The sequence below is a fragment of the Nansenia antarctica genome (assembly GCF_963989245.1).
Source record: "Nansenia antarctica genome assembly, chromosome: 10".
Taxonomy (NCBI): Eukaryota; Metazoa; Chordata; class Actinopteri; order Argentiniformes; family Microstomatidae; genus Nansenia; species Nansenia antarctica.
Window position 1 is genome coordinate 32,249,715 of NC_137680.1, and position 21,590 is coordinate 32,271,304.

The window sequence follows — 21,590 nt, forward strand, 5'->3', positions numbered from 1 at the left end:
CCTTCTTCTACTTCTCTGTGTGATATGCAGCGGATGAAACAGACCTCACCTCCAAAAGATACTTTGTTGATTGGATCAGAAATGTAAGAGGTAAAAAATTACATATCCACTGTCTTCCTAACCTAACGGTCTCAGAAATAACAAAAGATTTGGAAGAAACACTGTCTAAAAATCCAGAGACAAAGCGTCTTGTATTACATGTGGGACAAACCGATTCACGTAAAATGGGCTCAGAGACGTGATTTCATGGAACTTTTCAATAGACTTGACAAGCTTAAGATTGAGACATTCATCTGTGGACCACTACCCACTGTTGACAGAGGTAACCTCGAATTCAGCCGGCTCCTAAGTCTTAACACGTGGCTCTCTGGTGCGTGCAAACTTAAAAGGCTGAAATTCATTGACCACTGGAACATATTCTGGAGGCAGAGAGACCTATTCAAAAGAGATGGCCTCCACTTAAACAGATCGGGAGAATACCATTTAATGAACAACATACTCTTCAACCTCATAAACTAGGGATGTCCCGATCCGATATTGATATCGCATATCACCGCGATATTGGTCCTGAATGCTGGATCGCAGATCGCACCAGAAAAAAAATAGGCAGCGATCTGGGGCTCGCGATCCGGCGTGTCACTCACGTGATGACAACAGTAGTAGTCAGTGGTCACGGGCATGAGAGTTGGCTAGTAGCTACCTGTGTGTAATGAGTCTGACAATGTCATGATGCTACCTGGTGAAATCATAAACCATTTGCTTACGTAATTTTTCGGTTGTTTACATAGTCTGAAACTACAGATGCTAAGCTTTCAAATGATGCGTCATACATTGAAATCGGAAAAAAATGCAAGACGACACGAGTATTTGAATGTTTGTTTGTATCAATGTTTTGCTCAATAATGGTGACTGCTAAAAACGCGGCTAATAGCTAGCGGCTAACGTTTCGTTCTAAAACAAAAGTATGTTTACAAGCCAGGTATCACTTACCGGTAGCCTCTGGCAACAGTGAATCCAACCCACAGATTATAAGTATTTAGTGATCGTTAAACTGTTGTATATTATATCGAGTGTACTTTAAAACTTGAAGTTGCCTGTTATGAAAAAAACGAAAATCAGATATTGTTGACACCCCTTTGATTGTGCGACTGGTTTCTGGTCTCACCAGCAGCGTCACTAGGCTACACTTTTAAAAAGGGTGATATAATTGATTTGCCATTTGTAAGAGAAGATAAATAGAATAAAACATGAAGGCACTAAAACTAGAAATCAGACAGTAACTTATTTTTTCTACAATGCTGAATGCTGCAGTTTAAATTGTTTTAACTTTAAACCAGTTGGTCACTGAGTACTGCAGAGTACTGTTTTTGTTGCTTGAATAAAGGCTGGCAGTCTTTAAAAGCCAACTGTTGTTGTGGACTATATTGGGGAAGTATTTGTTATTATTCAGGAGTAAAACAATAAATACAAATATCGGATTGATATCGGTATCGCAGATACCTGAAGCCCAGGTATCGGTATCGGTAGTGAAAAAATGGGATCGGGACATCCCTATCATAAACTCTGCTCCCCCTTCCCTTGATGCTCTTGAACCAACTGAAAGGCCTACAGCGCAGGATTCTTCAGACTCAGCACAGGCAGCTGAACTTCTCACAGTGGATAAACTCTCCCCACAGTCCTGCAACTCATCACAGCCTACAGTAAAGGGCCCTCCAAACTCATCACAGCTGGCTGAAGTGCGTGTTGCAGATGACTTATCAATCTCCCCATCGCAACTGCCTAAACTGCGCTCCACAGTCGCCAGGGCAAAACTAATCATTAGCCAACTCGTTGAACCCCCACTAAGGCGACGATCCAGCCCCTTTTCTCTCCCCCCACCCTCCCTCCCTGCCCCCGACCTCCCAAACCACTCTACCCCAAACTCCCAGAGACACTCATCCACTGAGTCCACTGAGCTCTCCTTCCTCCAACTCACACCGTTCCTGCCTTTCTCAGATAGGTTAAAGAAAATTGTAAAATCAGGAGTAGAGCTCAGCTCACCCCAGAGACTCCATCTCAGGCAACTCTCTATTCTACAACACCTGGCCCCACACTCCCTCTGACGCCAGCCTCATCAACAATGCCAGCCTCATCAACAATACCCATCGCTGTACCCCGACACCACAGGATGCTATCTACAACACCCAACCCCCTCCCCCGGATGACACCCATAAACATGCTCTAACAGTCCCCGCTTCCATAGAGTTGATGCCATTGACATTCCTGATATAAAGCTGGGACTCTCAATTCTTGCTATCCCTGTTCATATCAGTAACAGAACAGTTAATTGCAAGTCTGAATGCTTTATACACCCCTCAAATGTAATTTCTGTACCCTGCCACACACAGAGACCAAACACAAAACCACTCAAGCTAGCACTTTTCAATGCCAGATCCTTAGCTAATAAGTCTCTCTTAATCAACGACTTGATTAGCTCCTATGAACTAGATTTCTTATTTATCACTGAGACTTGGTTAGATAAAGATAACAAGACACCAATTCTTATTGAGTCAGCACCCCCCAATTTTAGAACCTAATGGCGCTTTTCCACTACAGGGCTGACCCGGTTTATTTTCCTATCTCCATTGCCAACCGAGCCGGGCCGAAGTGAGCCGAACTGGGCCGTTTTAGCTACCCTTCTCGACCAGGAACTACTGGAGCGAAAGGTACTTTTTGGCCAGGCTGCGTGTGACGTGTGACGCTGCACACCGTTGATTGGTCAATGGAAATCGTCATCCCATGTTCATAGATTTCATCGCTAACCGCCATTTTTAAATACCACAACAGATTTCGCTCTCGGAAAATGTCACTTACTGTTTCTGTAATAACTTATTAATAAAGATTTGAAAAAGTATGATAACCATCTTATTATCTTAGTTTAATGTCATTTCAATGCATCATAGAACTTTTATTTACAACAAGCATAACAAAAAAATCGCTATTATGGCAATGTGCTGTGCCTATGCTGTTCCTCAGTCCAGTGCGCTTCATCATCCCCCTTCTAAAACTGCCATCTCCCCTTTCCATCCCTTATGTCATTTTATCAATGAACATTGTATTACTGTTATTTCAACATTCAAGCCTCTTTCACACATAGTTCCCTGTAACTTCAATGGAATCCCAAGCTGTGCCATCCAGCCATTTTCACCGTTCACTCATGAGGCAAATGCCAGTAGTTGCTAGAGTTCATCTCGCTTTCCCCCCCGTTGATGTATTAAACAATGTAAGCAATCTAATCCGAGCAGTTGTTTTTATGTAATATTATTGATGGATGTGCCATTTTTGATGGAGAGCAGTGAGGATGTGAGCATGGATGTGAGCATGTGAGCATGGATGTGAGCATGTATTTGACTAATGCCGATAGATTCGCGTCTTGCTCCGAAACCGATTTTACAGCGTTCCTTCAAACTATCGTAATTCATGAACTATATGCCTTAAGGGCTTATTACGGTAGTTCACCCAAAAAAAAAGCACAGTGCTCGACGTGTCAGGAGAAATAAAAATAGAATCGGGGCTTTAACACATGTCTGCAATTCCCTGGTTGCGAGATCTAAACTAGGCTACTAGAACAGAAAGCGGCAAGTAACAGGCACGTAACGTTACATGTTTTAAGGCTGATCTGTGCATGATAGTGCTGCATAATTTGACATAAATATTTTCACATTTCCCCCCATTGTGCTGTATACCGGCACTTATTAAAGTGAAGTGCTCTTATGACACTTCACTCCTCCTACTGTCGCCGCTCGTTCCAGGTCTCTTGTGTATAGTGGAGAACGTATCCTACCCGGAACCTTTCATATAAGTGCTGAGCCGAGCCGAGCCGAGCCGAGCCGAGCCGAGCCGAGCCGAGCCGAGCCGAGCCGAGCCGGTCAATGGAAAAGCGCCATTAGATGTTGTTAGACCCCACAAAAAAGGTGGTGGAATCGCCTCTTTCTTCGAGACATCCTTCAGGGAATTTTTATCATTTTAATATCTTTCAGTTGTTTTTAAATATTCCACTCTAATTCTTTTTATAATTTTATACAGACCACCCCAATACTCTACTAGCTTCTTTAATTAACTTACAGAGCTTCTCTCCATCATTACTACTGAATTTAATGGTCTGATCATTGCTGGTGATTTCAATATTCATGTAGATAACTCAGAGGACAACAAAGCCAAAGAACTCTCTGTTCTGTTAGATGTTTTTGAACTTCAACAACATGTGAACCTCCCTACTCATAATCGAGGTCACACTCTGGACCTTATCATCACCAAAGGCCTAGATATTTCAAATGTTGTTGTAACTGACATTGCCCTGTCTGACCATTGTTGCATATTCTTTGACGTATCTATCTTTTCTGTTATTCAAACTATTGTATGTCTAAAACTATTTCCAAACGATATATCAATGAAAAGACCAGTGCACTGTTCACACAGGCCTTTTCCCTAGCCTCCCCCCCCCCCCCCCCTCCCAAACTTATATTCCAACCTCAGTAAATGACCTTCTACAAGATTTCAACTTAAAAATCACAAAAACAATTGATGATATTGCACCCATTAGATCCAAATGCATCTCTGGTAAGCAAAAAGCTCCCTGGAGAACTACCACATCCATAAAGACCCAAAAAAGAGAATGTCGTAAAGCAGAGCGCAGATGGAGAAAAACGAACCTTCAAGTCCACTATGATATCTATAAGGAGAATCTTCAAAACTATAACTTAGAAATAAGAAGCACCAGGCAATCATTTTTCTCTAAGATCATAAACAATAACATCAATAATGCCCGCATCCTTTTCAGAACTGTTGACAGACTAACAAATCCCCCAACACCCATTGCTCAGGAATTTCACTCGACTAGTAAATGCAATGAGCTTGCATCCTTTTTTAACAATAAAATAGAAACCATTAGACAAGCCATTAGGTCTTCTGTGTCAGGCATGAAAAACATGTCCCCATTAACAACCCCAAATAGGGCGGACATAACAACCATGTCACAATTTAACACCATCGATTACAAGACCCTAGATAAAATCATGTCACGTCTTAAACCATCCACCTGTGCCCTTGATGTCCTGCCAACAAGCTTTTTAAAAAACATATTTAGCTGCATGGCAGGCGAACTAATACAAATAATTAACACCTCCCTTTCATCAGGAATCTTCCCTGAAGCCCTGAAAACTGCAGTTATTAAGCCTCTACTAAAAAAGAACGGCCTAGACCCATTTGTACTAAACAACTACAGACCCATAGGGTCAAAACAGAGATAATCGTATTCGGTGCACCTGACAAAAGATCGAAAGTCAGTGCAAAACTTGATTCTCTCTCTCTTCAAACTAAAAAACTGGTCAGAAATCTTGGTGTAATTCTAGACTCCGATCTAAACTTCAACAGCCACATAAACTCGATAACTAAATCAGCCTACTATCACCTGAAAAACATATCAAGAATGAGAGGTTTCATGTCCAAGCAAGACCTTGAAAAACTCATCCATGCATTTGTTTCGAGTAGACTTGATTATTGTAATGGTCTACTAACAGGCCTATCTAAAGGAGCTGTTCGTAAATTGCAGCTCATCCAAAACGCCGCTGCTATGGTCCTAACAAAAACAAAGACATTTGAACACATTACACCAATCCTGAGATCCCCGCACTGGCTACCAGTCTCTCAGAGAATTGAATTCAAAATCCTCCTAATTACATACAAATCACAAAATGGTCTTGGACCAAAATACATATCAGATCTCCTCCCACCCTATATTCCCGCAAGGTCCCTAAGGTCAGCTGAGACTAATAAGCTAATCATTCCAAGAGTAAAAACTAAACACGGTGTAGCAGCTTTCAGTCATGCTGCTGCATGCTCCTGGAACAAACTCCCTGAAGAAATCAAACAGGCCCAAACCCTTAAAATATTCAAATCTAAGCTAAAAACCTTAATGTTTTGCACCAGTTATGATTAAACACAAACACTTCTATCAATGTATTTTCTCCATTAACTATTGTCTTTTTAAATGTTTTATCTATTTACTTCTTATATTTGCTTTTATTCATTGTAATTTTTATTTTCTTATGCTCCTCTTGCTGTATTTTTAAATAATGTATGTAAAGCACTTTGAATTGCCCCTGTTGTATGAAATGTGCTATACAAATAAACTTGCATTGCCTTGCCTTGTGTTAGCAAAGTATTAGCAAAGTATTGCTCAGTATCTGCTATTATTGGTAGCCGCTCAATATGGAGAAGGCAGTGCTTCTTGTAACCATGAGCTGTCTGTTTTACAGTATTGGTACTGTATCTGTCAAATCCACTGTAATCATAATTTAGTGTGAATAACATCCTATGTGTAGGCATAACTGGTTGTTGGCTCAGCACTACTGTAACTGACTGTTTTCATAATGTCAAAATGCACTGATAGTATTTATGTCCTTTAGATATTGTACATGTATGTGGACATAAATAAAGCATTTAAAATGTGTGTGTGTGTGTGTGTGTGTGTTCATGAGCGGGAGAGAGAGAGAGAGAGAGAGAGACGTACCTGCACCATGGTGCTCTCTGGTATTGGGGTGATGGTCTTGAATGTGTTCCTCATCTGTTCTATACAGCGGGGGACATACTTGTCAAACAGGATGGTGAGGTGAGCTCTCTCTGTCTGGCGAGCCCTGGTCTCAATCCAGCTGGCAACATACCTAGACGTGACGCAATCACACTGTTATATATAGAAACGTGGAGGCAGAAAATCAATAGAATTTCATAGTTTTCCATACTGCCCATGTTAATCTACCTACTTTTTTATTTCTAGACATTTTGGTCTTCGTAATAGAAGTGTCTTATTATTAATACCATGGTGATATTACTCTAATACTATAGGAGTATAATATTTCTCTGAGATCCTGTGCCAAAGAATTTGACTGTTGTGTACTTCGACACAAGCGATCGTGATTGTGATTGTGATTCTCACGGGTTCCAGCCCAGGTCATGTGTGTTGACGTAGAGGATCCCTGCTCTGGACACGGTGGCAGGGGTGGCTGTCCTCAGGTGACTGACCTCAAACAGCAGCCTCATAGAGGAGGTAAGAGGCACCCGCTCATTACTGGCCAGGGTCAGCACCTGGAACACGTGGGGAGGGAACATCACACACACAATCCCAAAAGATACACACACAATCCCAAAAGATACACACACAATCACAACCACAAGAAAAAGAAGAAAAACATGTTTTTTTTCTCTTTTATATTTGGAGCAATGATAAGATGCAATAGAAAGAAAGAAAACATTTTGAAGGGATCCATTCCCAGGTGCCCTGGTACAGGTGTGCTGTAGCTACATTAGTAGCTCCAATCTCAAACCCTCTGATCCCATCCATCCATCTTCTTCAACTGACCATGACTTCATTGTCGCGGGAGGTTTTTGGAACTCTCTGTCAGCGGTCCGGAAAGCTGAGGCCATCTTAACTTATGCTTCATTCATGTCCCCCAACTTCCTTGCTCTCACAGAGACCTGGATCTCACCTGAGAACACAGCTACACCAGCAGCCCTCTCTGACGCCTACTCCTTTTCTCATTCCCCCAGACCCTCCGGCCGAGGGGGAGGCACAGGACTCCTCATCTCGCCTAAGTGGTCACACACTGTTCTTCCTCTGTCACACCTGTCAACATCCTCCTTCGAATTCCATGCTGTTTCTGTCACCTCCCCTGTCAAACTTCACATTGTTGTTATCTATCGTCCCCCAGGTCAGCTCGGTCACTTCCTAGGAGAGATGGATGTGTTTCTCAGCTCCTTCCCTGATGACGGCACTCCACTCGTACTACTGGGTGACTTCAACATCCAGTCAGAGAAGCTTCTCTCATCTGGAGTACTTGACCTTCTCCTCTCCTTCGGCTTCACCCTGTCCCGTTCTCCTCCGACGCATAAGGCAACCTTGTCAACTCAACCTTGTCTTCACCAGATCCTCCCATACCTCCAACCTTACTGTTACCCCTCTTCCAGTTTCTGATCATCACTTTGTATCCTTCTCCCTCCCCGCTCCTCCACCTCTGCTGGCCGACTGGCCGAACCACCTCTATGCCAACACGGCAGCCACGCTGCCTGGTCACGTCTGTTCACTACCCTGGCTCCCTGCTGGTGGAATGAGCTTCCCACGGCTGTCAGAACTGCAGAATCACTCCCCATCTTCTGTCGGAAACTGAAGACCTCCATCTCTTCAGGCTACACCTTAACTGCTCCTCCTGAGACATCTACTACCCCCCTGCACTGTGTCTCCAGAGACACCTACTTCCCCCCGCTATACTGTTTCTCTTCCCCCCCTATACTGTTTCTCCTCCTAATATTTCTACTACCCCCACGTACTGTGTAGTAAAAAAAGATTATTCTTCTATCACGACGACTGCCAATGGCCTGAACTTGATTACTTTTCCTGCTACGACTGGCGGATTGATACTTCACTTTCTTAGTCAAATGTATCGATTGTAAGTCGCTTTGGAATAAGGTGTCTGCTAAATGCCCAAAAAAATAAATGTAAATGAGTGGATGAAGGGGATCCATTCCCTGTTGCCTTGGTACAGGTGTGCTGTAGCTACGTTAGTAGATGAGTGGACAGGAGGCAGGGGGTACCTTGTTGTCGTCCATCACTGTGTTGAGTGATTCAATCCACATAGGATCGATGTCTCCATCCAACACCAGCCACTTAGGCCCTGGGTGGGAGATGGTCGCCTGCTCTCGCATCAGAGAGGACAGTAGACCTGACACAGGGAGAGAGTATCATTAGGTAACAGAGATGACAGGAGACCTGACACAGGGAGAGAGTGTCCTTCGGTAACAGAGAGGACAGTAGACCTGACACAGGGAGAGAGTGTCATTAGGTAACAGAGATGATGACAGTAGACCTGACACAGAGAGAGAGTGTCATTAGGTAACAGAGATGACAGTAGACCTGACACAGGGAGAGAGTGTCATTAGGTAACAGAGATGATGACAGTAGACCTGACACAGGGAGAGAGTGTCATTAGGTAACAGAGATGATGACAGTAGACCTGACACAGGGAGAGAGTGTCATTAGGTAACAGAGATGATGACAGTAGTCCTGACACAGGGAGAGAGTATCATTAGGTAACAGAGATGACAGTAGTCCTGACACAGGGAGAGAGTATCATTAGGTAACAGAGAGGACAGTAGTCCTGACACAGGGAGAGAGTATCATTAGGTAACAGAGATGACAGGAGACCTGACACAGGGAGAGAGTATCATTAGGTAACAGAGAGGACAGTAGTCCTGACACAGGGAGAGAGTATCATTAGGTAACAGAGATGATGACAGTAGACCTGACACAGGGAGAGAGTATCATTAGGTAACAGAGATGATGACAGTAGACCTGACACAGGGAGAGAGTATCATTAGGTAACAGAGATGATGACAGTAGACCTGACACAGGGAGAGAGTGTCATTAGGTAACAGAGAGGACAGTAGACCTGACACAGGGAGAGAGTGTCATTAGGTAACAGAGAGGACAGTAGACCTGACACAGGGAGAGAGTGTCATTAGGTAACAGATGATGACAGTAGACCTGACACAGGGAGAGAGTGTCATTAGGTAACAGAGATGATGACAGTAGACCTGACACAGGGAGAGAGTATCATTAGGTAACAGAGATGACAGGAGACCTGACACAGGGAGAGAGTATCATTAGGTAACAGATGATGACAGTAGACCTGACACAGGGAGAGAGTGTCATTAGGTAACAGATGATGACAGTAGACCTGACACAGGGAGAGAGTGTCATTAGGTAACAGAGATGACAGGAGACCTGACACAGGGAGAGAGTGTCAGTAGGTAACAGAGAGGACAGTAGACCTGACACAGGGAGAGAGTATCATTAGGTAACAGAGAGGACAGTAGTCCTGACACAGGGAGAGAGTGTCATTAGGTAACAGAGATGATGACAGTAGACCTGACACAGGGAGAGAGTGTCATTAGGTAACAGAGATGATGACAGTAGACCTGACACAGAGAGAGAGTGTCATTAGGTAACAGAGATGACAGTAGACCTGACACAGGGAGAGAGTGTCATTAGGTAACAGAGATGATGACAGTAGACCTGACACAGGGAGAGAGTGTCATTAGGTAACAGAGATGATGACAGTAGACCTGACACAGGGAGAGAGTGTCATTAGGTAACAGAGATGATGACAGTAGTCCTGACACAGAGAGAGAGTATCATTAGGTAACAGAGAGGACAGTAGACCTGACACAGGGAGAGAGTATCATTAGGTAACAGAGATGATGACAGTAGACCTGACACAGGGAGAGAGTGTCATTAGGTAACAGAGATGATGACAGTAGACCTGACACAGGGAGAGAGTATCATTAGGTAACAGAGAGGACAGTAGACCTGAAACAGGGAGAGAGTGTCATTAGGTAACAGAGAGGACAGTAGTCCTGACACAGGGAGAGAGTGTCATTAGGTAACAGAGATGACAGTAGTCCTGACACAGGGAAAGAGTATCATTAGGTAACAGAGATGATGACAGTAGACCTGACACAGAGAGAGAGTGTCATTAGGTAACAGAGATGATGACAGTAGTCCTGACACAGGGAGAGAGTATCATTAGGTAACAGAGATGACAGTAGACCTGACACAGGGAAAGAGTATCATTAGGTAACAGAGATGATGACAGTAGACCTGACACAGAGAGAGAGTGTCATTAGGTAACAGAGATGATGACAGTAGTCCTGACACAGGGAGAGAGTATCATTAGGTAACAGAGATGACAGTAGACCTGACACAGGGAGAGAGTATCATTAGGTAACAGAGATGATGACAGTAGACCTGACACAGAGAGAGAGTGTCATTAGGTAACAGAGATGATGACAGTAGACCTGTCACAGGGAGAGAGTGTCATTAGGTAACAGAGAGGACAGTAGACCTGACACAGGGAGAGAGTGTCATTAGGTAACAGAGATGACAGTAGACCTGACACAGGGAGAGAGTATCATTAGGTAACAGAGATGATGACAGTAGACCTGACACAGGGAGAGAGTGTCATTAGGTAACAGAGATGATGACAGGAGACCTGACACAGGGAGAGAGTATCATTAGGTAACAGAGAGGACAGTAGTCCTGACACAGGGAGAGAGTGTCATTAGGTAACAGAGATGATGACAGTAGACCTGACACAGGGAGAGAGTATCATTAGGTAACAGAGATGACAGTAGACCTGACACAGGGAGAGAGTATCATTAGGTAACAGAGATGATGACAGTAGACCTGACACAGGGAGAGAGTATCATTAGGTAACAGAGATGACAGTAGACCTGACACAGGGAGAGAGTATCATTAGGTAACAGAGAGGACAGTAGACCTGACACAGGGAGAGAGTGTCATTAGGTAACAGAGATGATGACAGTAGACCTGACACAGGGAGAGAGTGTCATTAGGTAACAGAGATGACAGTAGTCCTGACACAGGGAGAGAGTGTCATTAGGTAACAGAGAGGACAGTAGACCTGTCACAGGGAGAGAGTGTCATTAGGTAACAGAGATGACAGTAGACCTGACACAGGGAGAGAGTGTCATTAGGTAACAGAGATGATGACAGTAGACCTGACACAGGGAGAGAGTATCATTAGGTAACAGAGATGATGACAGTAGACCTGACACAGGGAGAGAGTGTCATTAGGTAACAGAGATGATGACAGTAGTCCTGACACAGGGAGAGAGTATCATTAGGTAACAGAGATGACAGGAGACCTGACACAGGGAGAGAGTGTCATTAGGTAACAGAGATGATGACAGTAGACCTGACACAGGGAGAGAGTGTCATTAGGTAACAGAGATGATGACAGTAGACCTGACACAGGGAGAGAGTGTCATTAGGTAACAGAGAGGACAGTAGACCTGACACAGGGAGAGAGTATCATTAGGTAACAGAGAGGACAGTAGACCTGACACAGGGAGAGAGTGTCATTAGGTAACAGAGAGGACAGTAGACCTGACACAGGGAGAGAGTATCATTAGGTAACAGAGATGATGACAGTAGACCTGACACAGGGAGAGAGTATCATTAGGTAACAGAGATGACAGTAGACCTGACACAGGGAGAGAGTATCATTAGGTAACAGAGATGATGACAGTAGACCTGACACAGAGAGAGAGTGTCATTAGGTAACAGAGATGATGACAGTAGACCTGTCACAGGGAGAGAGTGTCATTAGGTAACAGAGAGGACAGTAGACCTGACACAGGGAGAGAGTGTCATTAGGTAACAGAGATGACAGTAGACCTGACACAGGGAGAGAGTATCATTAGGTAACAGAGATGATGACAGTAGACCTGACACAGGGAGAGAGTGTCATTAGGTAACAGAGATGATGACAGGAGACCTGACACAGGGAGAGAGTATCATTAGGTAACAGAGAGGACAGTAGTCCTGACACAGGGAGAGAGTGTCATTAGGTAACAGAGATGATGACAGTAGACCTGACACAGGGAGAGAGTATCATTAGGTAACAGAGATGACAGTAGACCTGACACAGGGAGAGAGTATCATTAGGTAACAGAGATGATGACAGTAGACCTGACACAGGGAGAGAGTATCATTAGGTAACAGAGATGACAGTAGACCTGACACAGGGAGAGAGTATCATTAGGTAACAGAGAGGACAGTAGACCTGACACAGGGAGAGAGTGTCATTAGGTAACAGAGATGATGACAGTAGACCTGACACAGGGAGAGAGTATCATTAGGTAACAGAGAGGACAGTAGACCTGACACAGGGAGAGAGTGTCATTAGGTAACAGAGATGACAGTAGACCTGACACAGGGAGAGAGTGTCATTAGGTAACAGAGATGACAGTAGACCTGACACAGGGAGAGAGTGTCATTAGGTAACAGAGATGACAGTAGTCCTGACACAGGGAGAGAGTGTCATTAGGTAACAGAGAGGACAGTAGACCTGTCACAGGGAGAGAGTGTCATTAGGTAACAGAGATGACAGTAGACCTGACACAGGGAGAGAGTGTCATTAGGTAACAGAGATGATGACAGTAGACCTGACACAGGGAGAGAGTATCATTAGGTAACAGAGATGATGACAGTAGACCTGACACAGGGAGAGAGTGTCATTAGGTAACAGAGATGATGACAGTAGTCCTGACACAGGGAGAGAGTATCATTAGGTAACAGAGATGACAGGAGACCTGACACAGGGAGAGAGTGTCATTAGGTAACAGAGATGATGACAGTAGACCTGACACAGGGAGAGAGTATCATTAGGTAACAGAGAGGACAGTAGACCTGACACAGGGAGAGAGTGTCATTAGGTAACAGAGAGGACAGTAGACCTGACACAGGGAGAGAGTGTCATTAGGTAACAGAGAGGACAGTAGACCTGACACAGGGAGAGAGTATCATTAGGTAACAGAGATGACAGTAGACCTGACACAGGGAGAGAGTGTCATTAGGTAACAGAGATGATGACAGTAGTCCTGACACAGGGAGAGAGTATCATTAGGTAACAGAGATGATGACAGTAGACCTGACACAGGGAGAGAGTATCATTAGGTAACAGAGATGATGACAGTAGACCTGACACAGGGAGAGAGTATCATTAGGTAACAGAGAGGACAGTAGACCTGACACAGGGAGAGAGTGTCATTAGGTAACAGAGATGATGACAGTAGACCTGACACAGGGAGAGAGTATCATTAGGTAACAGAGATGATGACAGTAGACCTGACACAGGGAGAGAGTGTCATTAGGTAACAGAGATGATGACAGTAGACCTGACACAGGGAGAGAGTGTCATTAGGTAACAGAGATGATGACAGTAGACCTGACACAGGGAGAGAGTATCATTAGGTAACAGAGATGATGACAGTAGACCTGACACAGGGAGAGAGTGTCATTAGGTAACAGAGATGATGACAGTAGACCTGACACAGGGAGAGAGTGTCATTAGGTAACAGAGATGATGACAGTAGACCTGACACAGGGAGAGAGTGTCATTAGGTAACAGAGATGACAGTAGACCTGACACAGGGAGAGAGTATCATTAGGTAACAGAGAGGACAGTAGACCTGACACAGGGAGAGAGTGTCATTAGGTAACAGAGATTATGACAGTAGTCCTGACACAGGGAGAGAGTGTCATTAGGTAACAGAGATGATGACAGTAGACCTGACACAGGGAGAGAGTGTCATTAGGTAACAGAGATGACAGTAGACCTGACACAGGGAGAGAGTATCATTAGGTAACAGAGATGACAGTAGACCTGACACAGGGAGAGAGTATCATTAGGTAACAGAGATGATGACAGTAGACCTGACACAGGGAGAGAGTATCATTAGGTAACAGAGAGGACAGTAGACCTGACACAGGGAGAGAGTGTCATTAGGTAACAGAGATGATGACAGTAGACCTGACACAGGGAGAGAGTGTCATTAGGTAACAGAGATGATGACAGTAGACCTGACACAGGGAGAGAGTGTCATTAGGTAACAGAGATGATGACAGTAGACCTGACACAGGGAGAGAGTATCATTAGGTAACAGAGATGATGACAGTAGACCTGACACAGGGAGAGAGTATCATTAGGTAACAGAGATGATGACAGTAGACCTGACACAGGGAGAGAGTGTCATTAGGTAACAGAGATGATGACAGTAGACCTGACACAGGGAGAGAGTGTCATTAGGTAACAGAGATGATGACAGTAGTCCTGACACAGGGAGAGAGTGTCATTAGGTAACAGAGATGACAGTAGTCCTGACACAGAGAGAGAGTGTCATTAGGTAACAGAGAGGACAGTAGACCTGACACAGGGAGAGAGTATCATTAGGTAACAGAGATGACAGTAGACCTGACACAGGGAGAGAGTGTCATTAGGTAACAGAGATGATGACAGTAGACCTGACACAGGGAGAGAGTGTCATTAGGTAACAGAGAGGACAGTAGACCTGACACAGAGAGAGAGTGTCATTAGGTAACAGAGATGATGACAGTAGACCTGACACAGGGAGAGAGTATCATTAGGTAACAGAGAGGACAGTAGACCTGACACAGGGAGAGAGTGTCATTAGGTAACAGAGATGATGACAGTAGACCTGACACAGGGAGAGAGTGTCATTAGGTAACAGAGATGATGACAGTAGACCTGACACAGGGAGAGAGTATCATTAGGTAACAGAGAGGACAGTAGACCTGACACAGGGAGAGAGTGTCATTAGGTAACAGAGATGATGACAGTAGACCTGACACAGGGAGAGAGTGTCATTAGGTAACAGAGATGATGACAGTAGACCTGACACAGGGAGAGAGTGTCATTAGGTAACAGAGATGATGACAGTAGACCTGACACAGGGAGAGAGTGTCATTAGGTAACAGAGATGATGACAGTAGACCTGACACAGGGAGAGAGTGTCATTAGGTAACAGAGAGGACAGTAGACCTGACACAGAGAGAGTATCATTAGGTAACAGAGATGATGACAGTAGACCTGACACAGGGAGAGAGTGTCATTAGGTAACAGAGAGGATGACAGTAGTCCTGACACAGGGAGAGAGTATCATTAGGTAACAGAGATGACAGTAGTCCTGACACAGGGAGAGAGTATCATTAGGTAACAGAGATGATGACAGTAGACCTGACACAGGGAGAGAGTGTCATTAGGTAACAGAGAGGACAGTAGACCTGACACAGGGAGAGAGTGTCATTAGGTAACAGAGATGATGACAGTAGACCTGACACAGGGAGAGAGTGTCATTAGGTAACAGAGATGATGACAGTAGACCTGACACAGGGAGAGAGTGTCATTAGGTAACAGAGATGATGACAGTAGTCCTGACACAGGGAGAGAGTATCATTAGGTAACAGAGATGACAGTAGTCCTGACACAGGGAGAGAGTATCATTAGGTAACAGAGAGGACAGTAGACCTGACACAGAGAGAGAGTATCATTAGGTAACAGAGATGACAGTAGACCTGACACAGGGAGAGAGTATCATTAGGTAACAGAGATGACAGTAGTCCTGACACAGGGAGAGAGAGAGTATCATTAGGTAACAGAGATGACAGTAGACCTGACACAGGGAGAGAGTATCATTACGTAACAGAGATGACAGTAGTCCTGACACAGGGAGAGAGTGTCATTAGGCACCAGTTTAGCAACCTACTTTATTATATTACATGTTTCTCTTCATCTTGTGAGCTTAGTTGTACTATACCTGTACTGCTGTACAATTGATTGTACCTGATTATTCCACATGTTGGTATTGCTCACAATCTATGTTTTTTGCTTTAGACACTTAGCTTGACATAGAGTCTTCTTATCTTTTTGTAGATTGTACATTTATGATGTCTGTATGTCTGTATTTTGTATGTTCAGGACCCAAGGATGACAAGAGTAAGGGTACATCTGTGTGCATCAAATCAGTGGGGAAAGAAATGCCATTGTAACTATTGTTATGATGTCATACTGATGAATCAGAGACCCCTTTTAACTATGGATACTTTCATCCAGGGTTCCCTCAGATTTGGAGCTTATTTACCATCTTTCCACTCCCGAGTGGCTGGGTGGATGAAGCCAAAGAGCTGGTCTGTGTCTACAGCCTTCGGGTTCAGATCGTTCCACACCGGCTTTCTCTTCAAGTTGGAGTAGGTTTTGTGGAGAGTTCCCAGTATCTGTCAAAAGAAGAAGAGGGATTTCCACAACAGGATTTCACACTACAGACATTTGTAAGGTTATAGTGTGACATGACAGGAGGGTACTATGTGTAACATGAAGTAGTAACTATATATGCGCTTGGTGCTGGAGGTCTACCTGGCTTTTCCCAGTCCCGGCACTTCCCACTACAAACACTGAGTGACGCACGGCCAGCAGCTCCTCCAGCTGAACCACCTGACGGGAAGGACAAGATACACTAGAACACACCATGTCACACTGAAACACACTGAAACACACTGAAACACACTGAAACACACCATGTTAGACAGACACACTGAAACACACTGAAACACACTGAAACACACTGAAACACACCATGTTAGACAGACACACTGAAACACACTGAAACACACCATGTTAGACAGACACACTGAAACACACCATGTTAGACAGATACACTGTCACACTGAAACACACCATGTTAAGCCTCCTACCCACTGTGCGATTTTTGCGACCGTATAAGTTTATTGCAAGCCACACTGTGCGACATGGAACTAATAATCTTGGGTACGACCATCAATGTGATGCATGCACACCGGGCGACGAGCCCCAAACTTGAATCGCAGGCTACAAGGGAGCGTCATCAGCATCATCAGTGTTTCCTCTACATGCATTTATTGGTGGCGGGCCGCCACGAATGAATTTCCTCCGCCACGAATTGATTCAGTCCACAAAAAAAATGTAAAAAAATTTAAAAAAAAATAAAAATCTGAACATTTTAGCTGATTAAAATATATCTGATCCTAGATCAGCGCTATAATGGATGTTGACTAAAAGTGCACCTAAATCCACGCCCATCTCTCTCTAACCGCTGATCCAAAATCAGATTAATGACATTCAGTTGACGACGTGACACAAGGGCTCCTGATTGGTCTAAATGTGAACTGTGGTATTATTGTTATTGTGTACAGGCCACCGTAGTGACATCAGGGGGGTATTCCATCAACATCGCTAAAGGGAAAATCCAGGTTTAGTCTGATAAATCTCACGAGAGTTCTTAAAAATATCCAGGCATATTCCGATAGGTCTCGCGAGAGTTATCAAAAATAAGCCAGGATTTTCCTTTAGCGACGTTGATGGAATACCCCCCAGGTCAGGTGGGCAGGTTACGACGAGACAACAAGAGACCGGTATTGTAGAGCTTACAGAGCGAGTTAAAATAAAGACACTTACATTGAAATACAGAAGGACTCACGTGTATGTTTAATAGAATAACACGACATGGTGTCAGAAGTCCTGTAAGTGAGTGTTAAGAGTTAGATCGGCCGACAAGTGTCATTTGAGCTCGTGACGGTGAGAAGGGAGAAGAAAAAATGGATGCTAATGCTAACGCGGGAGCAGCTGCAGTCCAGAGAGCTTCTTCGAAAAATTCAACGAAAACAGCGACAGATGGATGGATTTTTCAAGAAAAAAGATGTCCCAGACACTTCAAACATTGCTGAAGCTAGCAGTGGCTATGAGCGACCCAAATTTGCATGGCTGGCAGGACCAAAGAAGCTAGGTGGTGGATCAGCTAACAGCGTTTATGGCGGGGTACCACCACCACCAGCTACAACTACAACTACAGCGGGAGAGCCATCAGCATCGGCTAGCTGTGTTGGTGTATCAGCAGACATTAGCAAGTCAAAAAACTATTCTTATGTGCCGTCACTTTAGCAACGACACAGGATTGTCAAGGGGAAAAGAAGGGGAGACAATTTTTTTATTGACAACGGAATTACATGCTGGAAAAACATGCAGCTAAAATTCAGGGAACATTTGGACCTTCAGAGACACACGGGAGAAGTACGGGAAAACAGGGCTGATGTGGGTGTCATCAAAGGTAAGAGTTTGTTTTCTTTAACTCAGCTGATACTCAGCTGTTTACCAAATGCTCCATCTGACTGTGATTTTACTTCTGTAATGTGGTGGGTTGACATAATTCACGCACGGAACTATAGGTTGAGAGTATTGTTCCGTCCGCAGTTGAGTGCGTAGTACCCAAGTTGTTTAGACTGTTCTATTTACTGCTTGAGTGTGTTGTTGACAATCGTTCATGTCCTTCATTAAACGTTTAGCTTTGTCATTTGATACGCCGCCTACGACTACCATCTCTCTGCACTACAGTAAACAGTTAATCAGTAACGTTAGCCGCTTTTGTGCTCATGTAGGCCTACTTCGTATTATATTATAGCTGATGATCTTTGTGTGTGTATGTGACTGTCAGTCACAAGTTTATATTCTGTATATTCATTATAATTTTTTTGGCCATCCTCTAGTTTTGGCTGAAATGAGGTCGTTGTTTTGAAAAAAAAAATCCAAAAAAATCAATTAAAAAAAACGCGTGCGCGCGCGTTTCATGCGCGTGCACGCGAAAAAATATCAGGGCTATCCGCCACCAATGTAAAAATTCCTGGAGGAAACACTGATCATCATTAAACGTCATCAGCGTGCACCTTCCTCCATCATTGCATTTGAGTTCAGCGCCTGTGTTCAGTCATCTGTCATCAGACACACAGTACGATGAAGGGCCACCGTTCTGGACCCACGACCACAGATAGACCACAGATAGACCACAGATAGACCACAGATAGACCACAGATATACACAGCTGGTGATCTTTCGTCTGGACAGCCCAACATCACAGTGTGTAGGAGGCTTAAGAGGACAGAGATAGTGAAGATAACGAGAGCAGACTGTGTCAGAACGGCAAAGGGGCGGATTCAAACCCGTGCCGACATGAGCATACTGTACCTATACTATACTACATAGTACCATACTATACTACATACTATACCTCTGAAAACCATGACACTAAACCACTAAACCACTCAAACCACGACACTAAACCACTAAAGGACCTCACATCCTGTCCTTCCCTATCCCGTTCCGCTGACGAGGGGTCTTACTTTCAGGACGAAGGCCTCCTCGGGCTGGAGCCTGAGCTCCAGGGTGGCCTGACGGACCGCCTGTTCAAAGCCAGGGTCCCGCTTCCTCTCCACCACCAGCCCAGGGAACAGGTCCCCCAGCAGGCCCGCGAAGACGGACACATCCTCCGTGACCATTTTAGGCATGTTGAAGTCCCTCAGAGCACGCAGCAGCACCTGGGGGGTGAGTCAGGTCCGTTTGTACACCGACAGGCTTTTAACACAAGAAGAGCCGTGAGGGGTCACGGTGACCCCTGTGAGTAAAAAATAAATAAATCTATCTTTGCACTCGCTAAAATGTCAGGACCCTCCTTTCATGACTTTTCCTAGATATGTGCGTTCTACCACCCGGTATCCTTACATTTTCAAAATCACTTCAGGATAAGATAGTATAAAGCTGTTTTGCAGTTTTTCTGTGTAGGAGGCAGGCTAAAAAAAGAAGCGCCCTCTAGTGATCGCTGTCTTCTTCTAAAAAGGGGGTCCGCCCCAAGGCGGCTCTACTAGTAGGTAAAATAGGCACGGCTGTTGTAGTGTTAAATGTACTGCTCTTTCATTGAAGCTGTTGTAGTTTTATATCAAATATACTGAGAATTTAAGTCTGTATCTCTACATTCTGGGAAATTGTAGCTAACAATTCAGTCTGCCTGGGGACAGCGCCAATGACTCTGTGTCGTACGTACTAAAGTCTAGCGCTTCCTGTCACCACATTTGTTAGGGTTAGTGATCTCATAAAGGGTGTGGGACTTATAAGGGCTGAGCTCAGAGAAGGAGGGGCTGAGAGAAGGAGGAGCTCAGAGAAGGAGGGGCTCAGAGAAGGAGGGGCTCAGAGAAGGAGGGGCTCAGAGAAGGAGGGAGCTCAGAGAAGGAGGAGCTCAGAGAAGGAGGGGCTCAGAGAAGTAGGGGCTCAGAGAAGGAGGGGCTCAGAGAAGGAGGGGCTCAGAGAAGGAGGGGCTCAGAGAAGGAGGAGCTCAGAGAAGGAGGGGCTCAGAGAAGGAGGGGCTCAGAGAAGGAGGGGCTCAGAGAAGGAGGAGCTCAGAGAAGGAGGAGGGGCTCAGAGAAGGAGGGGCTCAGAGAAGGAGGGGCTGAGAGAAGGAGGGGCTCAGAGAAGGAGGGGCTCAGAGAAGGAGGAGCTCAGAGAAGGAGGGGCTCAGAGAAGGAGGGGCTCAGAGAAGGAGGAGCTCAGAGAAGGAGGGGGCTCAGAGAAGGAGGGGCTCAGAGAAGGAGGGGCTCAGAGAAGGAGGAGGGGGATCAGAGAAGGAGGGAGCTCAGAGAAGGAGGGACTCTGGGGCTCTGGACTTTGCAAACTCTAGACTGCTCTCATGTAACTTTATTAATAAAAGGCTTCAAGCTAAGATGATCATTCTCCTTGTGTTCAATATTCAATATCAATAGAGAAGAAACCAGATTAAATCCACTACAAAGCATGAATGCCTTTACCATATGTCACCAGCACAACATGTGTTTCAGTGAACGACCCCTTACCTCGTCCTCCGGCCTAGCCTTGTCCCCTCTTTTCAGCGGACCGGCGACCACCAAGACAGACTTGACAGCACGCAGACCCCAGTCATAGTGATCCTAAAGGCAAGCACAAAGGTGAGGGAAATGTTTCCCGATGAATGTTCTTCTACGAGAGGTGTGGTCACAGAACTAGTCCAAAGTGTTTCCGTTCTTAAACCTAATTCTCCTACTATGACGTGACTGTCTCCTACCTGTTTGGAGAGCAGCTCCCTGCAGAGTGTGTAGAGAGTGATGAACTTCCTGGCCAGCGGCTTGGCTCTGAGGAAGCCCTCAGCCACCAGCATGATCTCACAGATGAGCTGGATGTCAGGAACCACCATGGCACAGGGTCTGGACACAACATGGTTTTTATTTCTTTATTTTATTCCTTTCTTTTGTTATTATGATGTATGCATATATGTATACAATGTTTACAATTGTCTGTATGTATATAATG

The 21,590-nt window shown here is 44.7% G+C and overlaps 1 protein-coding gene across 1 annotated transcript in view; it reads right to left on the minus strand.

The window, feature by feature from the left end:
* LOC308166881 (dynein axonemal heavy chain 11) overlaps positions 1-21,590 on the minus strand; it is a gene marked incomplete at both ends in the record, with an annotated part of 92,959 nt that overhangs the window by 46,566 nt on the left and 24,803 nt on the right. Inside the window, 8 exons of the mRNA XM_080541205.1 lie at positions 6,551-6,701; positions 6,974-7,122; positions 8,626-8,753; positions 16,555-16,687; positions 16,827-16,904; positions 19,619-19,813; positions 21,119-21,211; positions 21,346-21,484. Coding sequence (XP_080397331.1) covers positions 6,551-6,701; positions 6,974-7,122; positions 8,626-8,753; positions 16,555-16,687; positions 16,827-16,904; positions 19,619-19,813; positions 21,119-21,211; positions 21,346-21,484 — 1,066 coding nt within the window. The remainder of the gene's footprint in view (positions 1-6,550; positions 6,702-6,973; positions 7,123-8,625; positions 8,754-16,554; positions 16,688-16,826; positions 16,905-19,618; positions 19,814-21,118; positions 21,212-21,345; positions 21,485-21,590) is intronic.